The sequence below is a fragment of the Miniopterus schreibersii genome (genome assembly GCF_964146895.1).
Source record: "Miniopterus schreibersii genome assembly, chromosome: 12".
NCBI lineage: Eukaryota > Metazoa > Chordata > Mammalia > Chiroptera > Miniopteridae > Miniopterus > Miniopterus schreibersii.
The window spans coordinates 34,266,132-34,289,485 of record NC_138112.1 but is presented as its reverse complement, the minus strand read 5'-3'; the positions used below and the strand labels follow the sequence as shown (position 1 = coordinate 34,289,485).

The 23,354-nt window shown below is 36.6% G+C and overlaps 1 protein-coding gene across 2 annotated transcripts in view; it reads left to right on the top strand.

Annotated features, from left to right (window-relative positions):
• Positions 1-23,354, top strand: part of UVRAG (UV radiation resistance associated) — a 242,905-nt gene that overhangs the window by 4,383 nt on the left and 215,168 nt on the right. For both annotated transcript variants that reach the window (XM_081154782.1, XM_081154783.1), the window contains exon 2: positions 16,739-16,856. In XM_081154782.1, coding sequence (XP_081010908.1) covers positions 16,739-16,856 — 118 coding nt within the window. The remainder of the gene's footprint in view (positions 1-16,738; positions 16,857-23,354) is intronic.

The following is a 23,354-nucleotide window of genomic DNA, read 5'->3' as shown; positions in this document are numbered from 1 at the left end:
TGTTGCAATGAGAGTATTCATATGTCATTTCTGTAGGATAAATTTTGAGCAGTGAAATAACTCAGTCAAAGGAGGTATATATATTATTGATATATATTTTATGTATAATATTTTTAGCTTTAGACAATATTAGCAAAGTGTTTCCCAAAAAGGACATGCCTATTACACTGCTACCAAATTATGCCAGGATATGCATCTCCACTTTTTGTCAACTTTGGGTATCTTCAGTTTTCTCAATGTTTTCCAACCTGATTTTATGTATGCAGGTTTTATATATGTATTTTACCTAAATATACATATATATACACATATGGGGTGTGAAAAAGTAGGTTTATAGTTTTGAGTACACGAAACAGAGTTTATTCTTGTATTATTATTTATTAGTGTATTCTTTTCTATATGAACAATTGTAAACCTACTTTTGCCCACCTCTGTATTTTTGGTATTTAAATAAACATTAATTATTAGCTATATTTTAATAGCTTTGTTTTTGTAATCCAAACATTACATTAAATACATGATCTCATTTATCCTTATACAACCCTATGAGTTTCATGTCTTTACAGATATTTATGTAGCATTTCTTTTATGAATTCTTTGTTTATATCTTTGGCATTCATTTTTCTGATTGTTTACTTGTTTTTCATTGATTGAAGAAGAGCATTTTTTTTGGAAGGAGGTGAGGCATATTAGTGCTATGAACCTTTATTTTCCTTGAATTTTTATTTTGGAAGTAAATCCTTTATTGTTATTATTTTGTTTGTCCTTTGTCTCTCCTGCACTTACTCTGATAACTGTAACTTACTATCCCACCCTTTCTTTGGGAAATTGCTTCCTCCTCTCCATGTGCTGTTTTTTTTTTTTTTTTAAATATATAATTGACATATTAGTTTCAAGTGTATAGTGTAATGACTTTATATTTTTATATATTGTGGAATTTTTAAATAGACTTTATTTTTTAGAACAGTTTTAGATTTCTAGAAAAGTGCAGAAAGATCCCATATATCCTATATCCAATTTCCTTGATTTTTAACATCTTTCATTAGTATGGTACATTTTTTACAATTAATGAACCAACATTGATACATTATTATTAACTAAGGTTCATAGTTTATTCAGATTTCCTTAGTTTAAAAAAATTGTGATAAAATATACGTAACATAAAATTTGCCATTTTAATTATTTTAAGCATGCAATTCAGTGGCATTAAGTACATTCTCACTGTTGAGCATCCATCACTATCCACTTCTAGAGTTTTTCACCATCCCAAATAGAAACTGTACCCATTAAACAATAACTCCCCATTTTCCCCCTTCTGTCCCTGGTAAATTCTGTTTTCTGTTTCTACTTTGCTGATTCTAGATACTTCACATGAGTAGAATCATACAATATTTCTCCTTTTGTGTCTGGCTTATTTCAGTCAGCATGTTTTCACCATTCATCCATGTTGTAGCACGTATCAGAATTTCATTCCTTTTATAGTAATATTTTATTATATGTATATGCCACGTTTTGTTTAACTGTTCATCTGTTAATGGATCTTTAGTATTTACCTAATAACCTTTTTTGTGCCAGGATTTCATCCTGAATACTACATTATATAGAATTATTTTATCTCCTTAGCTTCCTCTTGGTTGTGACAGTTCCTCAGACTTTGTTTTTGATGACTTTGACAGTTCTGAGTACTAGTCAAGTATTTTGCAGGATAACCCTTTTATTGGAATTAGTTTGATTCCTGTCCCCCCTCCCCCCCCCAATCAGACTGGGGTTATGGGCTTTTGGGAGGAAGGTCAGAGAGATAAAGTGCCATTTTTAGCATATACTGCCTATCAAGTGTACATACTATTAACATGACTTATCATTGTTGATATTAACCTTCATCATCCCTGGCTGAGGTAGTGTTTGTCAGGGTTCTCTGCTGTAAGGTTACTTTCTCCTGATCACCCCTCCATACTGTCCTCTTTGGAAGTGTCAACTGAAGGTTGTTGGTGCCAATTCAAAGTCAACAGGAATCCTCAATTTGGGGCACAGTGAAGAAGGAAACTTTATTTCGTGCAAAACAGTTCAATCTCGATACAGCACGGCTGTGAAAACAGCACAGCTGTGAGGCAGCCTTAGGGCAAAGTGGCGCTGGGACCAGGCAGCCCTGGGTCTAGGCTCCTCTCTGCCTAGACAGCGATGTGCTTTCCTCTCTGCTCCGCTCCGGGGAGACATCCTCTGTTTCAGCTGTAGACTAGCCTGGGAAACAGCAGCCTTTGGTGGACAGGGAAAGTGTGCTGCTAGAACCAGCGGGGAGCTGACGTATATAGACAGAAGTCTCCACCCCTGGTCCCTAATTGGTCTGTTCTCATGCAAATGAGGACTCCAAATCCTTGCAGTTTGATTGGTCCAAAAGGAACTGTCCTGATTGGTTGGTGAAGAAGCTGTTGGGGATATAGCTGTGGAGCTCAGATTCAGTGGAGAAAACCTCAACCTCAGTGGTTTAAATAGATCCCAGGAACTCCTTTTTAAGGGCTGGCTCAGATGGCAGAAACAGTGCAGGCAGACAGTTCAGTGCAGGCTTCTCCCTGAAGTGAGAGACTCCTGTGTAGAAAAGGCTAGGCTCTGTATTTCTTTTTTATTCTTGAAATTTGAACCCAGTTAGCTAACAGGAGTCCTTTTCTTTTTTTAAAAAATTTTTTAAAAATTGATTTTTAGAGAGAGGAAGGGAGAGAGAGTAACATCGATGTAATCAGTAGCCACTTCCTTTTACAGATGAGGAACCTAAGGTTTAGGTAACTTTCTCAGAGTCATACAGTGTCAACACAGGGATACAGTCCAGGTCTTTGATTCCCAGTTGCTATAGGCACCCACTCTATGCAGGGGTCTGGTGAACAACAAGTTTTAAGTTACATCAGGGTTTGGGAGCATCATGCTTTATATTCTATTTCTCACAGCACTGTGCTGATTACATAGTATGAATTCAGTATATTTTTATTTTTTGACTTTATTTGTATGGGTCTTTCCTCTGAAGAACTTGACAGCTTACAGAGAGGAGGGAAATGGAATTGAAACATACAGGAAAAAAGGATAGAAGCACAAAAGCTTTATAAAGCTTAATTTAACCGTACATGATATATACTTTCCCCTTATATGTTTATGTGGATCAGATATCTTACTTTGGTCAATCTAATGTAATCATCTTTTTTTCTTTTTATTTAATGTTTTCAAAAGATGTATTTTGTTGGTAAGGCACTGAAGGTAGAGAGGAAGCTGTATCTTACTGGGAACATATCCCCATGCAGCGTAGTACCATGTTGTGCACATTTATTCCTTCCACAAGTATTTATTGAGTCCCTTCTTGTGACTCAAATAAAAAATAATATATAGTTGTATATCTATAAAATAAAATGATGTCAGTTTTTGAGCTTCTTTGGATCTTATAAACAAAATTACATGAGGAAGCTTCAGAAACTCAAAGAAAACATGAGCATCCTAAAGTCATTATCTTTTATGTGACAAAAAGCCATTAAGAAGTTAGGATTTTTTTTGTTTTTCCTGTGAAAATGTTTGGTTTTCCTTTGAAAGGAAAAGCTGGGTCACAGTTTTAACTTGGTGGTAGAAAATTCAGAAGTGAAACTGACTGGAAATAGAGCAAGAGCAGAACTGAAACGAATAAGTTGGGCCTGAAATGTGTGGTAAAATGAAAAAAATTAGTGGGGAGGTAGTGGAAAGAAATATTTGTCATTTTTAATGTACTCAAATATGTGCAGCTATTAACTAGGGCTGTTTTAGGAAAATTAAAGGCATTATGTTAAGAGAAGCCATTTTAGCTTTAATACTTTATTTTAGATTTAATGACATCAGTTATGTCTTAGGCAGAGTTCAATTTTTTTAATGCCTTGTATTTTAGCAGCTGCATTCTTAGATTATCCAGGTAGAAGAGCACATGGAGAATGGGAAACTTGACATTGGAATTTGTAAAAAACATGATTTATAGCATACCTTCTTTTTTTGTTAATCCTCACCAGAGGATATTTTTTCCCATTGATTTTTAGAGTGAGTGGAAGAGAGGGAGGGCGAGGGGGTGGGGAGAGAAAGAAAGAAAAAGAGAGAGAGAAAGAAACGTCAGTGTGTGAGTGCCAGGGATTGAACCTGCAACCCAGGTACATGCCCTTGATGGGGTACTGAACCCGAGACCTTTCAGTGCACGGGCTGAAGCTCCAACCACTGAGCCACACTGGTCAGGGCTATAGTATACCTTCTTGATTCAGAATTATATAACTGTGCTTTCTATCTTACTTTAAGATGGAAACATGAATTTTGAATCATTGAATTTTATAGATGCAAAATCTGAAGCCCTCAGGTGAATCTATTTTCCTGGCCATAGCCTTGGTCCATCTGTTTATTCTGACCCTCAAGGGGTTAATAAAGAGTATTCGTTTAACAAATCTGAATTGAGTGTCATGCTGTTCCTGCTAGCAGCAGAGACCTGACCAGACCCTTGGGTCTCTCATGTGCAGTTCCACTGTGCTTAGCTGGGTATTTTGAGAACTTGTTTCTCAAACTTATCTCTGCTTTAACATGTTATACCTACAGTGTTGGGGATTTTAAGCTAGAATTAAAATGGGAGGAAGGCTGTATTTTACTTTTATTTTTTTATTTTATTTTTCATTTTTGTTCAAAATATTACAGATGCCCTTTTTTCTCCCTATTGACCCGTTCCACCCTGTCCCACTCCCCTCCCCAGTCCCTCTTCACACCATTGTCTGTGTCCTTGGGTTGTGCATGTATGCATGTAAGTTCTTTGGTTGATCTCTCCCCCTCCACCCACCTGCCCCCCTCCATCCCTCTAAGATTCGTCAGTCAGATCTGTGCTTCCATGTCATTGAATCATTTCTGTTCACCAGTTTATTAAGTTCTTCACATTTCACATATAAGTGAGATCATGTGATGTTTGTCTTTCTCTGCCTGGCTTATTTCGCTTAGCATAATATTCTCCAGGTCCCGAGGAAGGCTGTATTTTAAACTTTTCTTTGTAAGTGGGACACTCAGACTCCATCCCATCCCCCTCTTATGGTGTAAATTAGAGTGAAACTTGGAATGTCCCTCTGTAGTTTAAGTGATCAGTCTTCCTGTTTTGTCCCTGGGTACTACCATGCCTATCCTTTTTTCAATATCCCGCTTAAGAAGTCCTAATTCTTTACCTCTTTAACACTATTTGGTGATTGTGAGTTTTTTGATGTCAGGAATTTGATTCTGTGTGATATTGCCATTGACCTCATTGTCTAGGCATTGAAAACTCTAGTTAAGTGCATTTATTGGTTAAGAGGCTGAGACAGATAATGCTAAAGCTAAGCATTAGATCCCAACCCTTAGGAGTCTCTGTCTGTTTGTAGGGCCCTTGCAATAACTGGCAATTTTTCCCCAACGTGGTTTTTAGAATGTCCTAAAAAATGCAGTCAGACTTTAAAACAAAATAATAAGGAAAATCAGGAAGCTGAAACTGGCAGCTACCTTTGGCTTTTGTCAGTAGACTACTGAGTAAGAAAAAAGAAAAGATACAAATAAGTAAAAGTAGAAATCAGACTTTCATCATCTATTATTTCCAGGAAAAACTTAGTGTTAACATGACTTTCCTTTTTTTGACCGATAAGTAATACATGTGTTTATTTTAGCCTACGTTAAAGCTAATTCTAACTCCAGAAGTAGAAGAAACTGATGGAGTCAGCGTTTACTCAACAGATATTTATAAAGTACCATCTTTGAAGTATATTAGGCACAGGATTAGAAACTATATGTCTTGTTTCTTCCATTCTATTTATGTCTTTCAGAGGATATGAATTATTTCCTGTCATATTGCAGTCTTTTTTTGGTATAATACAGTAAAACTGAAAACTAAACTTTTTAAAAGGCAAAGATTATGAAATAACTTTTCTTTTTTAAATTTCGCCTACCTTGATGAATAATGTCATTGAGAAAATTGGTACTGCTGTTACAGGTCCAAAGTTCATGTGCCCAGTGCCTTGAAAGGCTAAAACTCAAACTTCAGAGTTTGGAGTAAGGAACGGTTGGTTGATTGAGAAGTTGCCAACAGAAAAGATGGTAGTCCTGGTCCTCAAATCTGTCTTTGGAATGTACAGAGTTCAGGCTTCTTTTATGTCAAGGGAAGGGGAAATGAGAGGGCAAGAGGTTATTGACCACTGCACATATCTGGGGCCAGCAGGGGATGGAGGAAGATTATGCTAGTTGCTTTGAGTCTGGTTACAAGGTTCCTGCAAATCTTTGATACGAAATACATACTTTCCTTGTCTTCTCAAGCCATAAGCAGAATTTCTCTAATGATTAGCATGTCTGTATACAAGACTAAGCAGAAGCTAGTAGCCTGAGCCATAGGAACAAAGCAGGCCTGAACAAGATGGAGTCACACCTAGCATTTTACTGTTACCCTGCTTTCATCCACTAAAATGTTAATGTTTAGGTATATGTGAGAAGCAGCAATATGAAGAAGATGTTTTAATTTTTCATCCTGAAAATAAGTTGCAAACCAAGGTGGGCTGTGGGGGTGCTCATTACAGGTGTAAGATATTTTACAGGACTATACTCATTACAGGAGAGAATTGGTCCAATTATAGAATTGTGTATATAGTAGGTATTTCAGGCTTGTTTTCATGAATTGACTTAATGGGGTTTATTCTATGTGGAAGATATTTAAAATATACATAAAAACACAGAACAGATGTCCAGGTTCTCTGGAGTGACTGTTTTACTTGGATATTCATAATATTTCTATCAAAAGCCATCTGGCTGATTATTAGATAGGACACTAAAATTGCAGAATTTCTTGATTGCACATTAGCTACATTTTTGATACTATACAAACTGGGCTATTTTAATATTACCTGAAGATTGTCTTCATTTGGCGTAATGGATGGGGCAGGAAGGTCAGGAGGGATGTCTCCAAAGTGGAGATTCTGAAGCTGAGTCATGAAGAAGGATTAGGTGTTTGTCAACTTAATTGTAGGCATTCGTTTTACTCCAATTTTGCGATTACCATTTGCTGCCAGGTTTCCCTCCAGACAAGACTCATGGTTCAATGTCACACACCATTACAGAAATATCCTTTAAAAATTATTCATGAACAAATTTCCCACTCTTACCTTTTTGCTTTTTGCCACGCTGCCTTGTGTTTTTAGTAGCCAATCCCTTTAAAACCATTCTCATAGTATTTTAGCCACAGTAGTCCACAGTAGTTACAGCCGTCTCCCCTATGTAACAGGTGAGAAAAATCAAGGCTCAGAAAAGAATGTGGAGGAGGTTGAGTTCATACCCAGCTATTCTGGTTCTAAATTCAGAGCTCTTCCTATCATCTTACTCTGTTTGCTTGTTGGATGTAAAGTACAATTTCCCAATTTCATCTTTGCCTCTTACTTCAAAAACCTTTATAGCTCAAGTTAGGTGGATAGATTTTGAAGCTACAGGTACACTGACCACAAAGGCTGAGGCAACGTTAAGCGGATTGATGATAATAGTACCATCACTGAGCTGTGTGCCAGCACCTGTCTACGCACTCTGTGGTTACTTCGTTTACTCTTCTTTACAACTCTGTGAGGTAGAAACTGTTATTAGTGCCATTTTACAGGTGAGGTACCTGGAGCTTAGGTTAAATACATTTCCAAGTAAAACAGCAGAGCTAGAACTCAGTGTTTGGGTAATTGGAATACATATCTGATTTTGAACTGTAGTGCCCTTTGTTTTTTCAGGTTCACTCAATTTGTACATAAGGGAGTCCCTAGAACTGTTTACCCTTGTGCTGTAGTGTACACACTATTGCACAGGGGTTAATGTTCATGCTGCATGTGGCTCATTCTGTCTGCTCATCTATTCCTCTTGTGGCTGAGCATCTATAGAAGTCTCCCAATATTATTTGCTCTTAAAAAAGTAAAAACTTCTTGGTGCAGAAGTGGAAATGGGGCAGAGGCCAGGCCTTTTTATTTTTATTGAATTTATGTAGGAAAGATATTCAAAGGCATTTAGACTCCGTTTTATTGTGTAGTTCTGGGCACACCATGGGTACTTAAGAAATGTTGAATTACTTTGGTTTGTTAGGGTACAGTGTAGAGGAGAGAATTATGAAGCAGGAGAAGGTTTGTGAATAGTGAGAGCTTATTGGGTCAGGTTGGGACAAAAGATTGTACTGGAAAATAGTTTAGGGCCTTTGGATCTCTTTAGTAAAGCTTGATTATAGAGGGAGGACCTTATGAGTTAAAGGCAACCTGGGTTAGTTCTAAGGCAAAGAGAAGGAGGTAATGGGAAAGAAATAATGAAAGTGAAGACATGAAGATTCTGGGTTAGATTTACTAAGTTTGCTAGTCTTGGTAGGTTTCAGATGTAGATTTTGCTTGAAATCAGTATGTTAACACTTAATGCTTTGAGCTGTTGTTTGCAGAAGTTGATGGATCCATAAGAGAAGGAAGCTGGTTTGCAGTAGCTTTAGGGCAATGAATAACGGATGTGGAAAAGAAGAAACATATGCCAGAGATACTGTGAAGAAAGAATTGAGAAGCTGGGTGGTTGATTAGAAATGGAAGTGGGGATGTGGACATCTGCCAGGCAAAGATGTCTCAAAGGTTTTGAAACAGTTTATCTGGGAAGCAAATAGGAGGTGTACATACTCAGCCCAGGAGATTAAGCCTGCATCCAAATCTTGATTTTGCTATATATTGATAGTGTGAACATGGGTAAGTCCTTTTACTTAGGGCCTCAATTTTAGTATCTGAAAAATGAGTAAAATGGCTTAGATTAGTGTTTATTAAACTTAAAATGTACATACAACTTACCTAAGGATATTATTAAAATATAGATTCTGATTGAGTACATCTGTGGTGGGACCTGAGATTCTGCATTTCCAACAAGCTCTGAGGTGATACTGAGTAGCAAAGGCTTAGATGACCTTCAGGATCCTTTGCAGTTGTCCACTTATATAATTCTATTTATCGAATGTTTGTCCTTCAGGGATCTGTTATACTTTTGTGATTTTATCACCTCTATTTAGATAAATGAATTCTAAATCTGTCTCTTCACTTCAGATTACAAATGCCTAAACCAATTTATCATTGTACCCTGATAACCACATCCCTTTATTGACATCTCTATTTCTGTTAATACTTCATATTTATAAAGTCCTCTACAATTTTTCACACAGCTTTTATATCCATTATTTCATTTGATCCTTAAAATAACCCACAGAGATAGGCATGCAGGAAATATCTCCATTTAATGGAAGGAGAAACAGGCTCAGAGAGAATTAAGTGAGTTGTTCACTAGTGAGTGATAGACTCACACTAGAGTTCAGGATTATTAACTCTGCGTTGAGATTTTACAACTATGTCACACTGCTTCTAATAATGGCTATCACAGATACCTGTACTTAATGGTTGGCTGCCATCTGTATTTTAAAAATGTAAATTTAGGCCCTGGCTGGTATGGCTCAAATGGTTGAGTGTACTCTCGTGCACTGAAAGGTTGTGGGTTCGATCTTCAGTAGGAGGCATGCAGGAGGCATCTGATCAATATTTCTCTCTCACATTGATCTCTCTCTCTCTCTCTCTCTCTCTCCCTCTCTCTCCCCCTCTCCCCCTCTCCCTCTCTCCCTCTCTCCCTCTCTCCCTCCTTCTCCTTCTCCCTTCCTCTCTCTCTCTCTAAAAAATAAATAGAAACATATTAGAAAAAATAAAAATATAAATTTATCCTGGGCAGGAGGGGCTCAGTTGGTTAAGCATTGTCCTGTGCACCAAAAGGTTTCATGTCTTTCTCTTTTCTGATGGCTACTCTATTGTCCTGACATCTTTATTTATTAGTTCTTATTTCCCTAGGAGTCCTTTGATGCCTTTATCTCTTATCAATCTTCCCTTCACCCTCAACCATATCCATTGTCTGATTAGCCCCCATTAAGTCCACTTTCTCTCTAGGCCCCTATATGGTCTTATCCTCTCAGTTCCTATTGGTATTACAGTGGCCCCTCGGTTTTTGAATGTAATCTGCTCCTGAGACCGAGTTCTGAAATATTCGAAAACCGAGGGGTCCGCAGCCGGCAGCTGGGCCTCAGGGTCTTGCCCTTAGTGGAAGCCGCTTGGCGTGTTCCACTGCCGAGGCGGGTTCAGAAACCGAAGCATTTCCTCCCGGGTTTACGGCCTTCCTAAACCGAAATGTTCGTCAGCGGAGACGTTCGAAAACCAAGATACCACTGTATTTTAAACTTTTTCATGGAAATTCCAGTGAATAATGAAATATGCATATTGAAGTGTATACAGTCATGGGGGATTGGTTCCAGGACCCTGCAGGCCCCCTGAAGTCCTCAGATGCTTAAGTCCCTTATATAAAATGGTCTAGTATTTCCATATAAGCTATATAGGCCACAGCAGGGATTGCCTAAACATTACTTCACTTGTGTGGTGCATGGCAAACTCAAGTTTTGCTTTTTGGAATTTCTGGGGTTTTCTTTTTTAGAATATTTGCAGTCTGCAGTTATGTTATGTATAGAGAAGGGATATAATGAACTCCCTGGTACCTGTTACTCAGCTTCAATAGCAGTCACCTCATGGCGGGTCTTGTTTTATCTGTATGTCTACCTACTTGTCCTCCCTCCCTCACCCCAGTTATTTTGAAGCAAATTACAGATACGATATCACTCCTAACACTTGGACCACTGGCAGCTGTCTTCTGTCTACAGTTTTTATTATCTGGGTCATCACATGTAATTCTGTGCCTTTCTTCTTTGGCCTTATGTTTCTAAAGCAACAGAGCTCTAATAAATGTTCATTGAAGAGTATATTGGATATTTTTACCTCAAATTGGCCTTTTCGTGTGCACAAACTCTAGTACTTTTCGTATAATTACATATTCTGAAATTCGGGAATGCCATGTTTGTAGCCCCACAGTTCCTAGCTTAGCCTGTGAAGGAAATACCAGTAAGATAAAATAGAAAAGGGAACAAGAGAGGAAGGGTGAGAGACACGTGGAGGAAGATACCAGATCTGTCTCTGCAAAGATCTGCTTCTTAGAGCAGCACTCCCCAGAGGAAACTTGGAGGAAAGAAGGCAGGTTTGGATCTTCTAGCAAGATTGTGGTAACAGTGTGGAGATGAACAAACAAACAAACAAACAAATAAACAGAGCCAAAATATATAAGAAAAGTAGAAAGTTCAGAGGTAAATTTTGGAAAAGCCTGTTTTATAATTTAATAGTGCTTAGTAAATGACAAATTCTAGGACTTATTTGAACTTTGGTTAAGAGCAGAGTTGATGTCAAAATAAAAGCTTTTAGTTCCACAGTTGTGTAATTTACACCAGAGAAAGCTCTTAATTAGGGATAAGAGTTACAAAGTACTTTATGAGAGATTAGAGTTGATGGGTTGTTTGTTTAAATTTGTAACATTGGCTGTTGGCACCATTTGCTTATAGCCAATAGCACCAGCACTAGTCTTAAAGCATTTTTGTGTTCTTTCAATACTTTTCACAGTGAGTCCTTCAGGTGGTATCAAAAGATTAGAAAAATGGTGATTGATAGTGCTATAATGTAGAAGGGGCTTTTGTATTTTTTTTTTTTTTAAGACTGACTTAATTTATCAAGCTTAAATTCTTGATTCAGTAATTCAACACTTTTACCTTCTGTGGAAATGTGGAAAACTGATTTTCTCCCAGGTTTGCTTTTGTTGCCTCTTTAGAAAAGAATATTGAAGTAGCAGTAATCTGAGTTCACTGGAAACCTTAATTCTTCTGTGCCGTTTAGCCTCCTCCCAGGCTGAGAATAAACGCCTGATCTGAAATAAGTTGAAAATAGGAAAGGCAGGAGGTGTCCAGAAGTTTGACTACATTTCTAAACCAAATGCTACTATAAAAAATTATATCATAATATCTGTGATTATCTACATTAGGAGTGAGGAAACTGGCCAACAGTCACTGGTTTTTGTAACAACTGATGAGCTAAGAAAGATTTTTACATTGTTAAAGGATTGTAAGCAAACACATAAAAACAAAGAATGTGCAGAGACAGGATGTGCCCTGAAAAGTTTCAAGTATTTACTCTTTGACCCTTTATGGAACAAGTTGGCTAGCCCTTGATATACATCATTCAGGATATAGTATATTTCTTTACATGGACATTTAAAATTTCTTGCTCTTTTGTTTGTGTTCGGTATTGGCACTTTATTTGTTTTAATCGTTATATAGTTAGTTTTCTATTGTATGTGTATACCACAATTTAATAGTGGTTATTTAGTTTTTGCTTTTATAGCCAATGTAGGAATAAGCATATTTACACACATTTTTGTGACTTGGGGAATTGCTTGGTCAAATATTATATGCAATTTAATATTTGATAATTATTGCTAAATTGCCCTCCCTTCAAATTGGACCATTTTATATTTTCCCCAATGTTGTTTTCCTTACTCATACCAACCTTTACCGAGATAAAATAGTTTGACTCTTTAATCAGATAGATCTCTTCATTTTCTATTGCTGAATAACAAACAGAAAATTTAGTGGTTTAAAACAACGTCATTATTTATTTTGCTCACAAATACTCAGTTTGGTCTGGGCTTGGTGGGAACAACTTTCCTGTGCTTTACTTGATGTCATTCATTTGTGGAGGCTCACTGGCTGGGGACTGAAATGGTTCTATGCTGGCTTCAGCTAGGATGTCAGCTGGGGCTGTGGAGAACACCTACGGAAATCCTTTTCATCTGGCTTCTTGGCACCCTCACAATAGGGTGACTGAATTCCAAGGAAGAGCATCCCTTAAGAGGACTAGGTGATTTTATGATTTAGCCTCAGAAGCCACATGGCATCATTTCTACCATAGTCACAGGCCTGCCCAAGTTTAAGGGGGAAGGACCATAGGCCCTGTTTCGAAATGGAGAAGTGGCAACGTCACATTGTAAGAGCACGTGTGTGGGGTGGGAAGTATTGGTGCAGCTATCCTTTGGAAGCTGCAGTCTACCACAAGGTAGATTGTTTGTTTTGGCATGCATATCCTTAATTATGAGTGTGATTATGCAGTTGACCCTTGAACAACATGGGTTTGAACTCTGCAGGCCCACTTATATGTGGATTTTTTTTCATTAAGTATATTGGAAACTTTTTGGAGATTTCTTTACTGCTGTGAAGCAATCATATAGCTTATACTAGGCTACCATAAAGCAGTCATATTGCAGCTTCTTCATTACCAGTGCATGAGCCATTATACTTGTAAATAAATATGAATTTCTTTTCCGTATTACCTCTTCATTTTTGATGTTTAATGTTAGTAATATGTTTAACATCTGTAGTGTTTTGTATCATATAAAACAATATTGAGATAGTTCAGAAGCAGTGCTAAGATTTCATCCCGTTTTTAGTTTTTAGGTCCGTTTCTAGGTTTGATGTGCTCTGTTTTCTCCCACCATCTGGTGTGTGTGTGTCAGAATTCACTGAGGGTTCCAGGCCACTCAGGACCATCACAAGGCCTAGGTGAGACAAGGACCTTCTTGACTGGCATAATTTTAGATTTACAGAAAAGTTGCAAAGATAATGGAGAATTTCCTTCATTCAGTTTCCCTTAATGTTCACATCATACATTACCATTTTACATTTGTAAAACTAAAAAAATAGCACTGGCACATTATTATTTAAACTATTTTATTACAGTTTAGCATTTTTAATTGATTTATTGGGGTGACATTGGTTGATAAAATTATATAGGGTTCAGGTGTACAATTCTATAATAGTTCATCTGTATATTGTGTTGTGTGTTCACCACACAAAGTCAGGTCTCCTTCCATCACCATCTATCCCCTCATACCCTTTCCTACCTCCCCCACCCCCATCTCCCTCTGTAATCACCATACTGTTACCTGTGTCTGTGAGGGTTTATTTATTTATTTTTTTGCTTAATCCCTTCACATTTTCGCCCAGACCGGAGACCCTCTCCCCTCTGACAGCGGTTAGCCTGTTCTCTGTGAGTGAGTTTATCAGTTTAACATTTTTAGCAGCTTTGTGATAAAATTGTACCGAATGTTATTAAAGAAGAAGCCAAGGGCACAAGAGGGCTCTTTTGGACATTTACTGCCTCTCACCAAGTTACCCATAAAGAGTTATTTACCCATGAAGTGTTGATTCCCCTTGTCTGTTCCAGCTGCCGGGGGCACCTTGTATTTTAATTAATCATGGTGTAATGAGAATACTTATCCTAGTGCTTTTGAAATAAATAAAATAAGGGAGAAGGCAAAAAGTAATGCAGCCCAAGGTATAAGTATATAGCTGGCTAATTTGTGAAGGAGTTTTTTTTGTGTTTTTTTTTGTAAACCTTTTTATAAAATGCCCTGGTATGGTCAGTTCTGTTTTAATCACATGAGTGGAGAGAAGCATAAAAGTAATAATGATACATTGGTCATCCACCCTGATGAGTGTTTGTACACTCTATTGCTGGTTTTAGAATCCTAGAGCTTGGAGTTGAAGGTGGCTTGGAGGTAGTTGTGCTAACTTCTAACATAATACAAAGATCCCTTCAGAATATCTGTGCATTCATTAGAGGTTCAGTTTCTGTCCAAGCCCTGCGTACTGCTTTGTAAGGCAGTCAGTTCCGCTGTCCTTGTATTTGTCAGAAAATCATTCTCTTGAGTTGAAGGGTAGGTCAGTGCTCTGTCCTCTGTAGCAGTAAAGATAAAGACCAAATTATATCTATTAGGGGTATATAGATATAGGAGACATATATATGTATGTATACATGTATATATGTGTATGTGTATGTATACATAGATATAGGAGATAATATAGCCCTTTTGCTTTCTTCCTGCTCTCCTTCCTTCTTTTGAGATATCCCTCTCATTTATCACTTACTTTTTGTTTCTTTGTTTATATTTGGTTACTCAGAAATGTTGAGATAAAAAGATGAATAATGATGAGTAATCCTAACCTCATAGGGTTGTCTTGATGATTAAAGAAGATGACATGTGTGAAGTGTTTAGCACAGTACATGTTACACGGTACAGATTTAATAAATGCTAACAACATAGTGATGGTAATGGTCTCTGCCATTAAGTCTTTTCTTCCTAGATTAATAGGGAAAAGAACTGTAAACAACCACCTGTATACAAGGCTGAATGAAAATAAGTGGTATAGAAGAGAGAGAAGCAAAGTTCGTTTTATTCTAAGAAAGGAGCAATTAGTTTCAGTTAGAGATCAGAAAGAAGGAATCTTGTTTCCTTAACTTTAAAGAAATAGGATTTCTTTAAAGAAAATGGTATTCTAGATCATTTCCAGCAAAAGCATGGAGCTAGGAATGTGCATGGAACCTTAAACTGTTGTGTGTGACTGGGGGTTAAGCATGTGGAAGTTCTGGCGGGATGTAAGAATAGGATATGGAGAGTTTGGATAGCACAGGGCTTTGAAAACAGTGATGGGAAGTTTGTGTTTTGTGCTAGAGGCTTTGGGTAGTATTTTCTAGTCTTTGAACAGACTAGAAAAGATTGCAATCTTACAGCACAATAAATGTGATTATTATATATAGGCAGTTAGTGGTTCCCGTCAATTTAAAATCTTGACTGAGAGGGCTAATGAAAAATATAGTAGGAGGAAATCATTGCTGTAATCCAAGGAGTGAAATGGAAACCGTTGGCAGATTGTGGAAAAATGAGTCTTTTAGAGTAAGCCCTAGGACTTTCTATAAATACATTTGGGGCTTTTCATACTTAGAGGATTAAACAAATTTATTAGACAATAACCTTCTCTCTCAAAGAATCTTAATTTCTGGATTGGGAGAAAGGATGGCACGGAAAGAAAGAACTGTACTTTTCTGGTTGACTGCACATGTAATTAAAGATGGACTTACCTCAGTAGAAAAGGCTATCTTTTAGCCTGAAGGGAGAGCTTTAAGCATATTTTAAAACTGAGCACTTTGTTTCTATTTTTAAGTCTCCAAAAATAAATTATTTGACACAGGGAATCAGCTTTTGGGAATGAATCTCAGATTTCAGCATTGCCAGCATTTTTTCACTGTGATATGAGATGATTTGGCTATCCCTTAAATTATCTTGTATTTTTGTTAGTTTATACTGTTGCTTAAGGAATCTTTGCCTTCCTAACATACTGTAACTCCAAATAATTCATGCATCTTAGTTTGAGAAATTATTGGGAAGGAAGCCTGACTAGGAAATAGAGATTGGTTGACTGCTGGTCAAGTGAGAATTTAAGCTCAAAACAGTTGGGTTATTGGCTGGATGGAGTGACCAGTGAGTTATTGCCTTTATTTTTTGGTTTTGGCTTCTTTTCTTGGTTCACAGATAGATGGTCTGGCATCTAGACTGAACTAGCAATAGGATTGTATGCATGTAATAGCTGCTGATTTTCTGTTGGTGTGAGATGGACTTTGCATGTCTACCAGCATCCTTCTGAGGGGAATAAAAGCAAATCACTACTTAGTTTCTGTTCCAGGACATACTAATGCTATTCTGCAGGTATATAGCACTTACATACCATTTATGCTTTTCAAAAATACTCATATTGTCATTTCATGTTCATAACATGAAAGTGACATGTTTTAACCTTGTAAATGAGATAGGGAAGGGATGCTGAGACATAAATAAGAAACTGGGTTAAGGTTGTTGGCTCAACAAATAAATGACTGGGGCTACTTACTGTCTTTCATTTTTGAGTTGTTACTTTCAGAAAATCTTATAGGAGGAAAAAACTGAACTCCCCTCTTTTCTTATGGTTACTTTTTAGCGTCGTCTTAGACATCTTCGGAACATCGCTGCCCGGAACATTGTTAATAGAAATGGCCATCAACTCCTTGATACCTACTTCACACTTCACTTGTGTAATACTGAAAAGATATATAAAGGTAAAAGAATCCGTGGACTTGCTACCCGCAGGTCGTTACATCTCACTTTTCTGCTTTTGTACAGTGCCTCTTGCTATGATTGCTTACTGGAAAGCTAAATTGTCTCGTTGTGAAAATATTTCATGAGCAGTTGTTATATATATTAAAGAAACATGATGTTTAGGTAGTGCTTGCAGATAACTGAGCCTTATATTGACAAGTTTACCATTCCTTTATGAATGTTAGCTATTAATATCTTTATCCCAGTAGCTATCATTTCAAATAGATTGTATGAATCCAATACCCATTACTAATTTGCTTTTCTTTAAAATGTAATTGATTTCTTTAATATTATAATTGGGTCCCAGTTCATACCTTCTCATGTCTGTAGTTCCTTGTGTATATGGAGCCATTTTTTAGAATTGTCATGGTTTCTGTGAATTCGGTTTTATGTATTGAAATGTTGATTCTTCTGTAAGTGACTGTTCTAAAAGTAGACCAGATATTTGATTTAAAATCACAAGCATCTTTTGAATACATAATTGGCTGAAAGGTACTTTGATATAATGGTTGACCTTATGTCAGATGGTGTAAGAGGAAGCATGGTATAAGGACAGGGGTATTGGATCAGGATTGAAAATTTCGATGCTAGTTCTAGCCCAGCTATTTCCTAGCTGTGTGACTTTGGACAAAGATCCTGGCTTTTTGAACCTCATTTTTCCCATTTGTATGGTGGAGATAATGAGTTCCTCTGAAGCCGGGGAGACAGATTTTTATGAGGATCAGCTGAGATAAGGGGATAACACTTGGTACAATATTATTAAAGTTCTTCTTATATTAACAAAAGGTGACATTATTTTAATAAAAGTTACTAAGGACTGATTCGAATTTTGTCCTGTGGCAAAGATGAATTATTCAAATGACATTTATCTTTTGGTTTTAATTACTTTTAGTAACCATTATTAAAGCAGTAGTTGTTTTAACAACTTTTAAAAAAAATTTTAATACCAGTATATGCTCATTAAAAAATTCAATCAGGAATTATATAGAATAGAACCCCACCTCCCAATGTACATAGCATTAAAATAATTTTTAAGGATGAAAAAGGACTCTTAAAATCTGCCATTTTCACATAATTCTGCTTCATTCTTTTTTTTATTCTGACCATTACCTGTGTGAACGCGCGCATGCACACATTTTTTATCCTCGTTTGAGGATATGTTCTTTATTGATTTGAGAGAGAGAGAAAATCATTGATCGGTTGTCTCCCGTATGTGCCTGACAGGGGATCACACCTGCAACCTGGGTGTGTGCCCTGACTGCAAATCAAACTCGCCACCTTTCCATGTACAGGCCAGTGCTCCAACCAGCTGGGCCACACTGACCAGGACACCATTGCATATTTTAAAAACAGTTGTTGCCATCTGAATGATTAAGGCTAGCTGCTATAACAAATGCCACAAATCTCAGTGGCTTACCATCATACATTTCTTTCACTAAGTCCAGTGCAGGTGTTCTTTATCAGGTACTGTCCTGGCAGCTGTCCGCTAAGTGGTGACTCAGGTATCTAGGCTTCTTCTATTCTGGAACTCTGCTGCCATCAGCACATGACCTCTGGTATGGCAGGAGAGGGATTATTTGAGGGAAATTTTTTTACTGGAACTGGCCCAGCTTAATTCTATCACATTCTATTGGCCATAAATCTGCGTTGTTCTTTTTAGATGAAAAGGGGTCTGGGAAATGTCTTCCTTTGTGTCCAGAAGGAAAATAAACAGTTTGGTCGCTATTTGTTCTAAAGGTATAAGCATTTTTGTACATCTTAATACATTTGATCAACTACTCACTAATGGTTTTATCATTGGCAGTATATGACAATGCCAGAGTATTTTAAATTTTTGATAGATTTCTATATGATCAGTTCTTGGTTATCTTCATTGAACTTCTGTGTCCTTGCTCCATTGTCATCTCTGGTAATAGTAGTTAACACAGTACTTAGTGCATTTTAGGTATTTGGTAAATGATAGCAGTTGTTATTAGAATTGTAATGTTAACAATCATAATAGTAGTTTCTAAAAAGAGTATCATAGACTGTTTCTTGAAGTTACCTCAATACAATGATCATTAACACAATTAGGGAATAGCTCACGACACACAGTTGCCTACTCTACTTCTCTATTTGAGTCCAGTAGGTAACTTAAACTTGGTGTATTCAAAACTGAGTTTCTGATATTTCAACTCTGAACCACCTCCTGTATTCTTCCTTCTTTCAGAAAATGACAACTCCATCCTTTCATTTCCTGGCCAGAAACCTTGGAATCATCCTGGATTGCCCTTTTTTATATCCCACATCCAATCTTTCAGCAAATACTTTTGGTTCTTACTATCAGAATATATCCATAACCCAATCACTCCTTGCTACCTCCAAACTACTATCATCTCTTCCCTAAATTGTTGAAGTAGACTTCTAGGAGGTTTGCCTGCTCATGTACCTTCTTCAATATGTTCCCAACTGAGATCTAATTAAAATGAAAGTGAGATCATTACTCTCTTTAAAACCCTCCAGTGCCTTCCCATCTTACTCAGTAAAAGCTAAAATCCTAATGAAGTTTTCTAGAAGGCCTTTCATGATCTGATTCTGTTACCTCTTGGAACTCATCTCCTTCTACTCTTCTAGTTCTCTGTTCCAGCTACACTGACCTTCTTGCTGTTCCTTGAATGTATCAAGTTTACTCCAATTTAAAGGCCTCTGCACTTGCTGTGTCTTTGGCCTAGGCACACTTTCCTCGTGTCTACATGACAAGCTCCTCCACCTTCTTTCAGATCTTGATGCCGAATGTTTTCTCAGAGAAACTCTCCTGATCATTGACTAAACCCTTTTAAAAATTGTCACTGTTCTTCTCTTGTCTTTTGTGCTTTATTTTCCTCCACAATACTTAAGATCATTTGACATACTATATATGTTTAATGGTTTGGTTAATGTATGTCTCTCTCTACTAGAATGTAAGCTCCATGGGGGCAGAAATTTGTTGGACAGTAATTTTTAGGTGACTTTTGTTCACTGCATTGTCTCTAATACTCGGAACAATGTTTTACACATACTAAGCTTTTATATATTATTTTTCCATTAAATTTTTGAATAGGTAATGCAGTTTATGGTTCAGAATATATATAAAGTGCCGTTCATTGTTATATATATATATTTGTATTAGTCTTCCTTTTGCCTTTCCTGTCTCCCTAGTTTTCCACTCCACCTCGATAACCAATTATTCATTTCTTGTTTATCTTTCCGGCGATTCTTTATACAAATACAAGTAAAGTTAGTACCAAACTATATATATTTCTGTGCCTTGAAATTTTTACTTAATATGTCTTAAATGTTTTCCCATATTTAAAATATTTTTCCATATTGGTTCATAGAGAGCTTTCCTAATTTTCTGCATAGTTTTGCATTGAAGAAATTATTTAACTGGCTCCTGTTGGTAGGCATTTATAGGTGGTTCCAGTCATTTGCTGTACACGCAGCACTGTATTGAATGACTTTAGAAGCATATTATTTTGTATATTCCAAGAAGTAGAAGTACAAAGAGAGTGTGTACTTGCAGTTTTGGTGGATATTAGAAAAGTGTCCTTGTTTACATTCTCACTCACTATGTCCTTTCCCCCAGAGCCTCACCAACAGACTGTACAAACTTTTGAATTTTTGCCAATCTGATAAAATAGTTTTATAGTATAGTTTAAGTTGTATATCTTGTCTTGTGCGTGAGCATTTGTTGAGTGAATGGAATGCTGCATAACAGCCAGAACATCCATTGGAAGCATGCTCTGCAACCTCTGGTTGCTTTGTTTTTTTCGGCCCTGGCATGGATAGAGGAATGTTTGTATCTAATGGTCCCTTTCATTTAGAAATCAATCTCGGATGATCATCTTTTTGCTCAGATTGAATTAATAAAAATATAATTTTATAATTCACTATTTCTTTTGAACCTCACAACCACCCTGCTATTTTTCAGGTGTCATTGGCCTTTGAAAGGTAGAGAAACTATGGCCCAAAAAGGTTGACTTGTCCGGGGTCAAGCTTATACATGGTAGATTGAGGACTGGAACTATTTTTTGACTCGAAATTTTTCTAAATTCACTATTCTCTTTTTTTTACCATGCTGCTGATTTTATTGACAATATTTTAGATGTAACAAAATGATAGGCACTGTAGGCCCATGTTTAGCATGTTAGAGATTACCTCTGACTTGGTTGATTTCTTTCCAAATTGTGTGGCTCCTTTGTTGACCTCTCTGCATTTAAATGAGCAAGTGCATTTTGAGGGTCTCATGGAGAAGGAAAATTGTTCAGTTTCATTTATACATGCAGTTAGTTAGCAAAGTTCGAAAGAAATAATGATACTATTCATCCTCTAAGAGCTGGAGATATTTATTTTGGGAACTATTTAATGGTTTAACTTGGCAGATTAGCGGAGGAATTCTCTCAGAAGAAAAAAGGAGTATCTTCCTCCCCATTTAAAAAGTAATACATATTGTAATAAATTCAAATAATAGAAAAATGTAAAAGTATAAAGTGGAAGTATCCTGTTATGAAAAACAACACCTTTTTAGCCCCTTTAGTCTTTCTTTCTAAAAATATATCTAGTATATATAAATTAAAAAATATGTGTGTATTAATATATAATAAATCAACATGTAATATATTAATATTAATACATATATTAATATAAATTAATTACATACATATATATCTATAGTTAATTTATGGTTGGAATAACTGGTTAGCCATTTGGGAAATAAAATGAAAAGAATAATACTTAGTGTTGCTTAGTGTTGGGGAAACAGGTATTTTCGTAAGTGGGATTGTAAATTGGTACAATATTTTTAGAGAATAATTTGGCAATATCTATGAAATTCATATTTTTCTTTTTGTCTTGCAATTTTACTTCTAAAAGTTTATCCTGTAGATTCAAATGTCTTATATATAGCTTTAAAAGATTCTTTATTTATAGCCTTACTTGAAATATCTAAAAATTAGCAGTAATCTAAATGTTCATCAGTAGGAGATTCTTTTTAAAGACAATTAGAATTATCCCTTTTCTTATTTCAAATAATTGTTTGAAGTTAGAAAAATTAGAAAACTTTCAAGCAAAAGCTGAAAGTAAGCAACTTAATCTTATCACCTAAGGTAAACATTGTTAATATAATTATAACAACTTGGATCCTGTTATAAATTCTTAGAATCTGTTTTTTTCCACTTAATATATCGTGACTATTTCTCCACAAAATTGAATACCCTATCTTTATTTTTTTAGGAAGATAAGCTTAGAGTAACATGGATGATGTGTTTGTCAAAAGTGCTTTAACCAAAAGAGCTTGCCCACAACAGTGCTATGTCCATATCTGCTTTTATTTACTGCCTGACAATTCCCAAGCTTCAGCTATTAGTGTACCACCTCGATAAGTTTCACTATATTTGAGTTCTACCTATACCATTGTATCCTTAATATATTTTTAAAGTTTATTATTTTTAAACTTATTTCTAAGAATAATGTGTGAAATTGTTGATTCAAAACTCTTTTGTCTACCCTGTGCCAGAAATGGTTTTACGTACTGAGGAGACAGCAGTTGTACAAAACAAACACTACTACTCTTTATAGAGCTTAGGATGACAGGCATAATATATGAGACATAAGTTTCAGTATATTAGAAAAAAATAGTTTGTCCATGTATCATCTAAAATCATCTCAAGTACCAGTGGTATGTGCATCTCACTTGGAAAATAGTGCCCTATAGCAACCTAAGGATAAAAGGGTCCTTGTAGGCTCTGCAGAGATAGAGCATCATGGAGGTGACTTTGGTAGAGTCAACAGGGAATGTTGGAGGGTGGTTGGAAATGTCTGCCTGAACCTCTGTCACATTTCTCTCTTTTGATTGTGTCTTGAGATTTTGTAATATTTACAACATACTTGAGGGTTTGGAGAACCATGAAATTAATTAATTAATTAATTTTTAATTGCACCCAAGGATATTATTTATTTTTTAAAAATATGTCTTCATTGATTTCAGAGAGAGGAAGGGAGAGAGAGAGAGAAACATCAATGAAGAGAGAGTCATTGATCAGCTGCCTCCTGCACCCCCCAGTGGGGGATCGAGCCCACAACCTAGGCTTGTACCCTGATCAGGAATTGAACCATGATTTCCTGGATCATAGGTCAATGCTCAACCACTGAGCCACGCCAGCTGGGTGAAGATATGTTTTTTTATTGACTTTTAGAGAACAAGGGAGTGAGAGAGAAACATTGATGTGACAGAGAAACATTGATTGGTAGTCTCCCTTATGCGCTCTGGGGATCGAATCTGCAATCTGGGTATGTGTCCTGACCAGGAATTGAACCCTCCAACTTTTGGTGTACGGGACAATGTTTCAACCAACTGAGCCAGCTAGCCAGGGCTGAATCATGAAATTTTAATGCTTACAGAGGACCTTTAGTTATTAGTCTAATTCTCTAAGTTGTCTAAT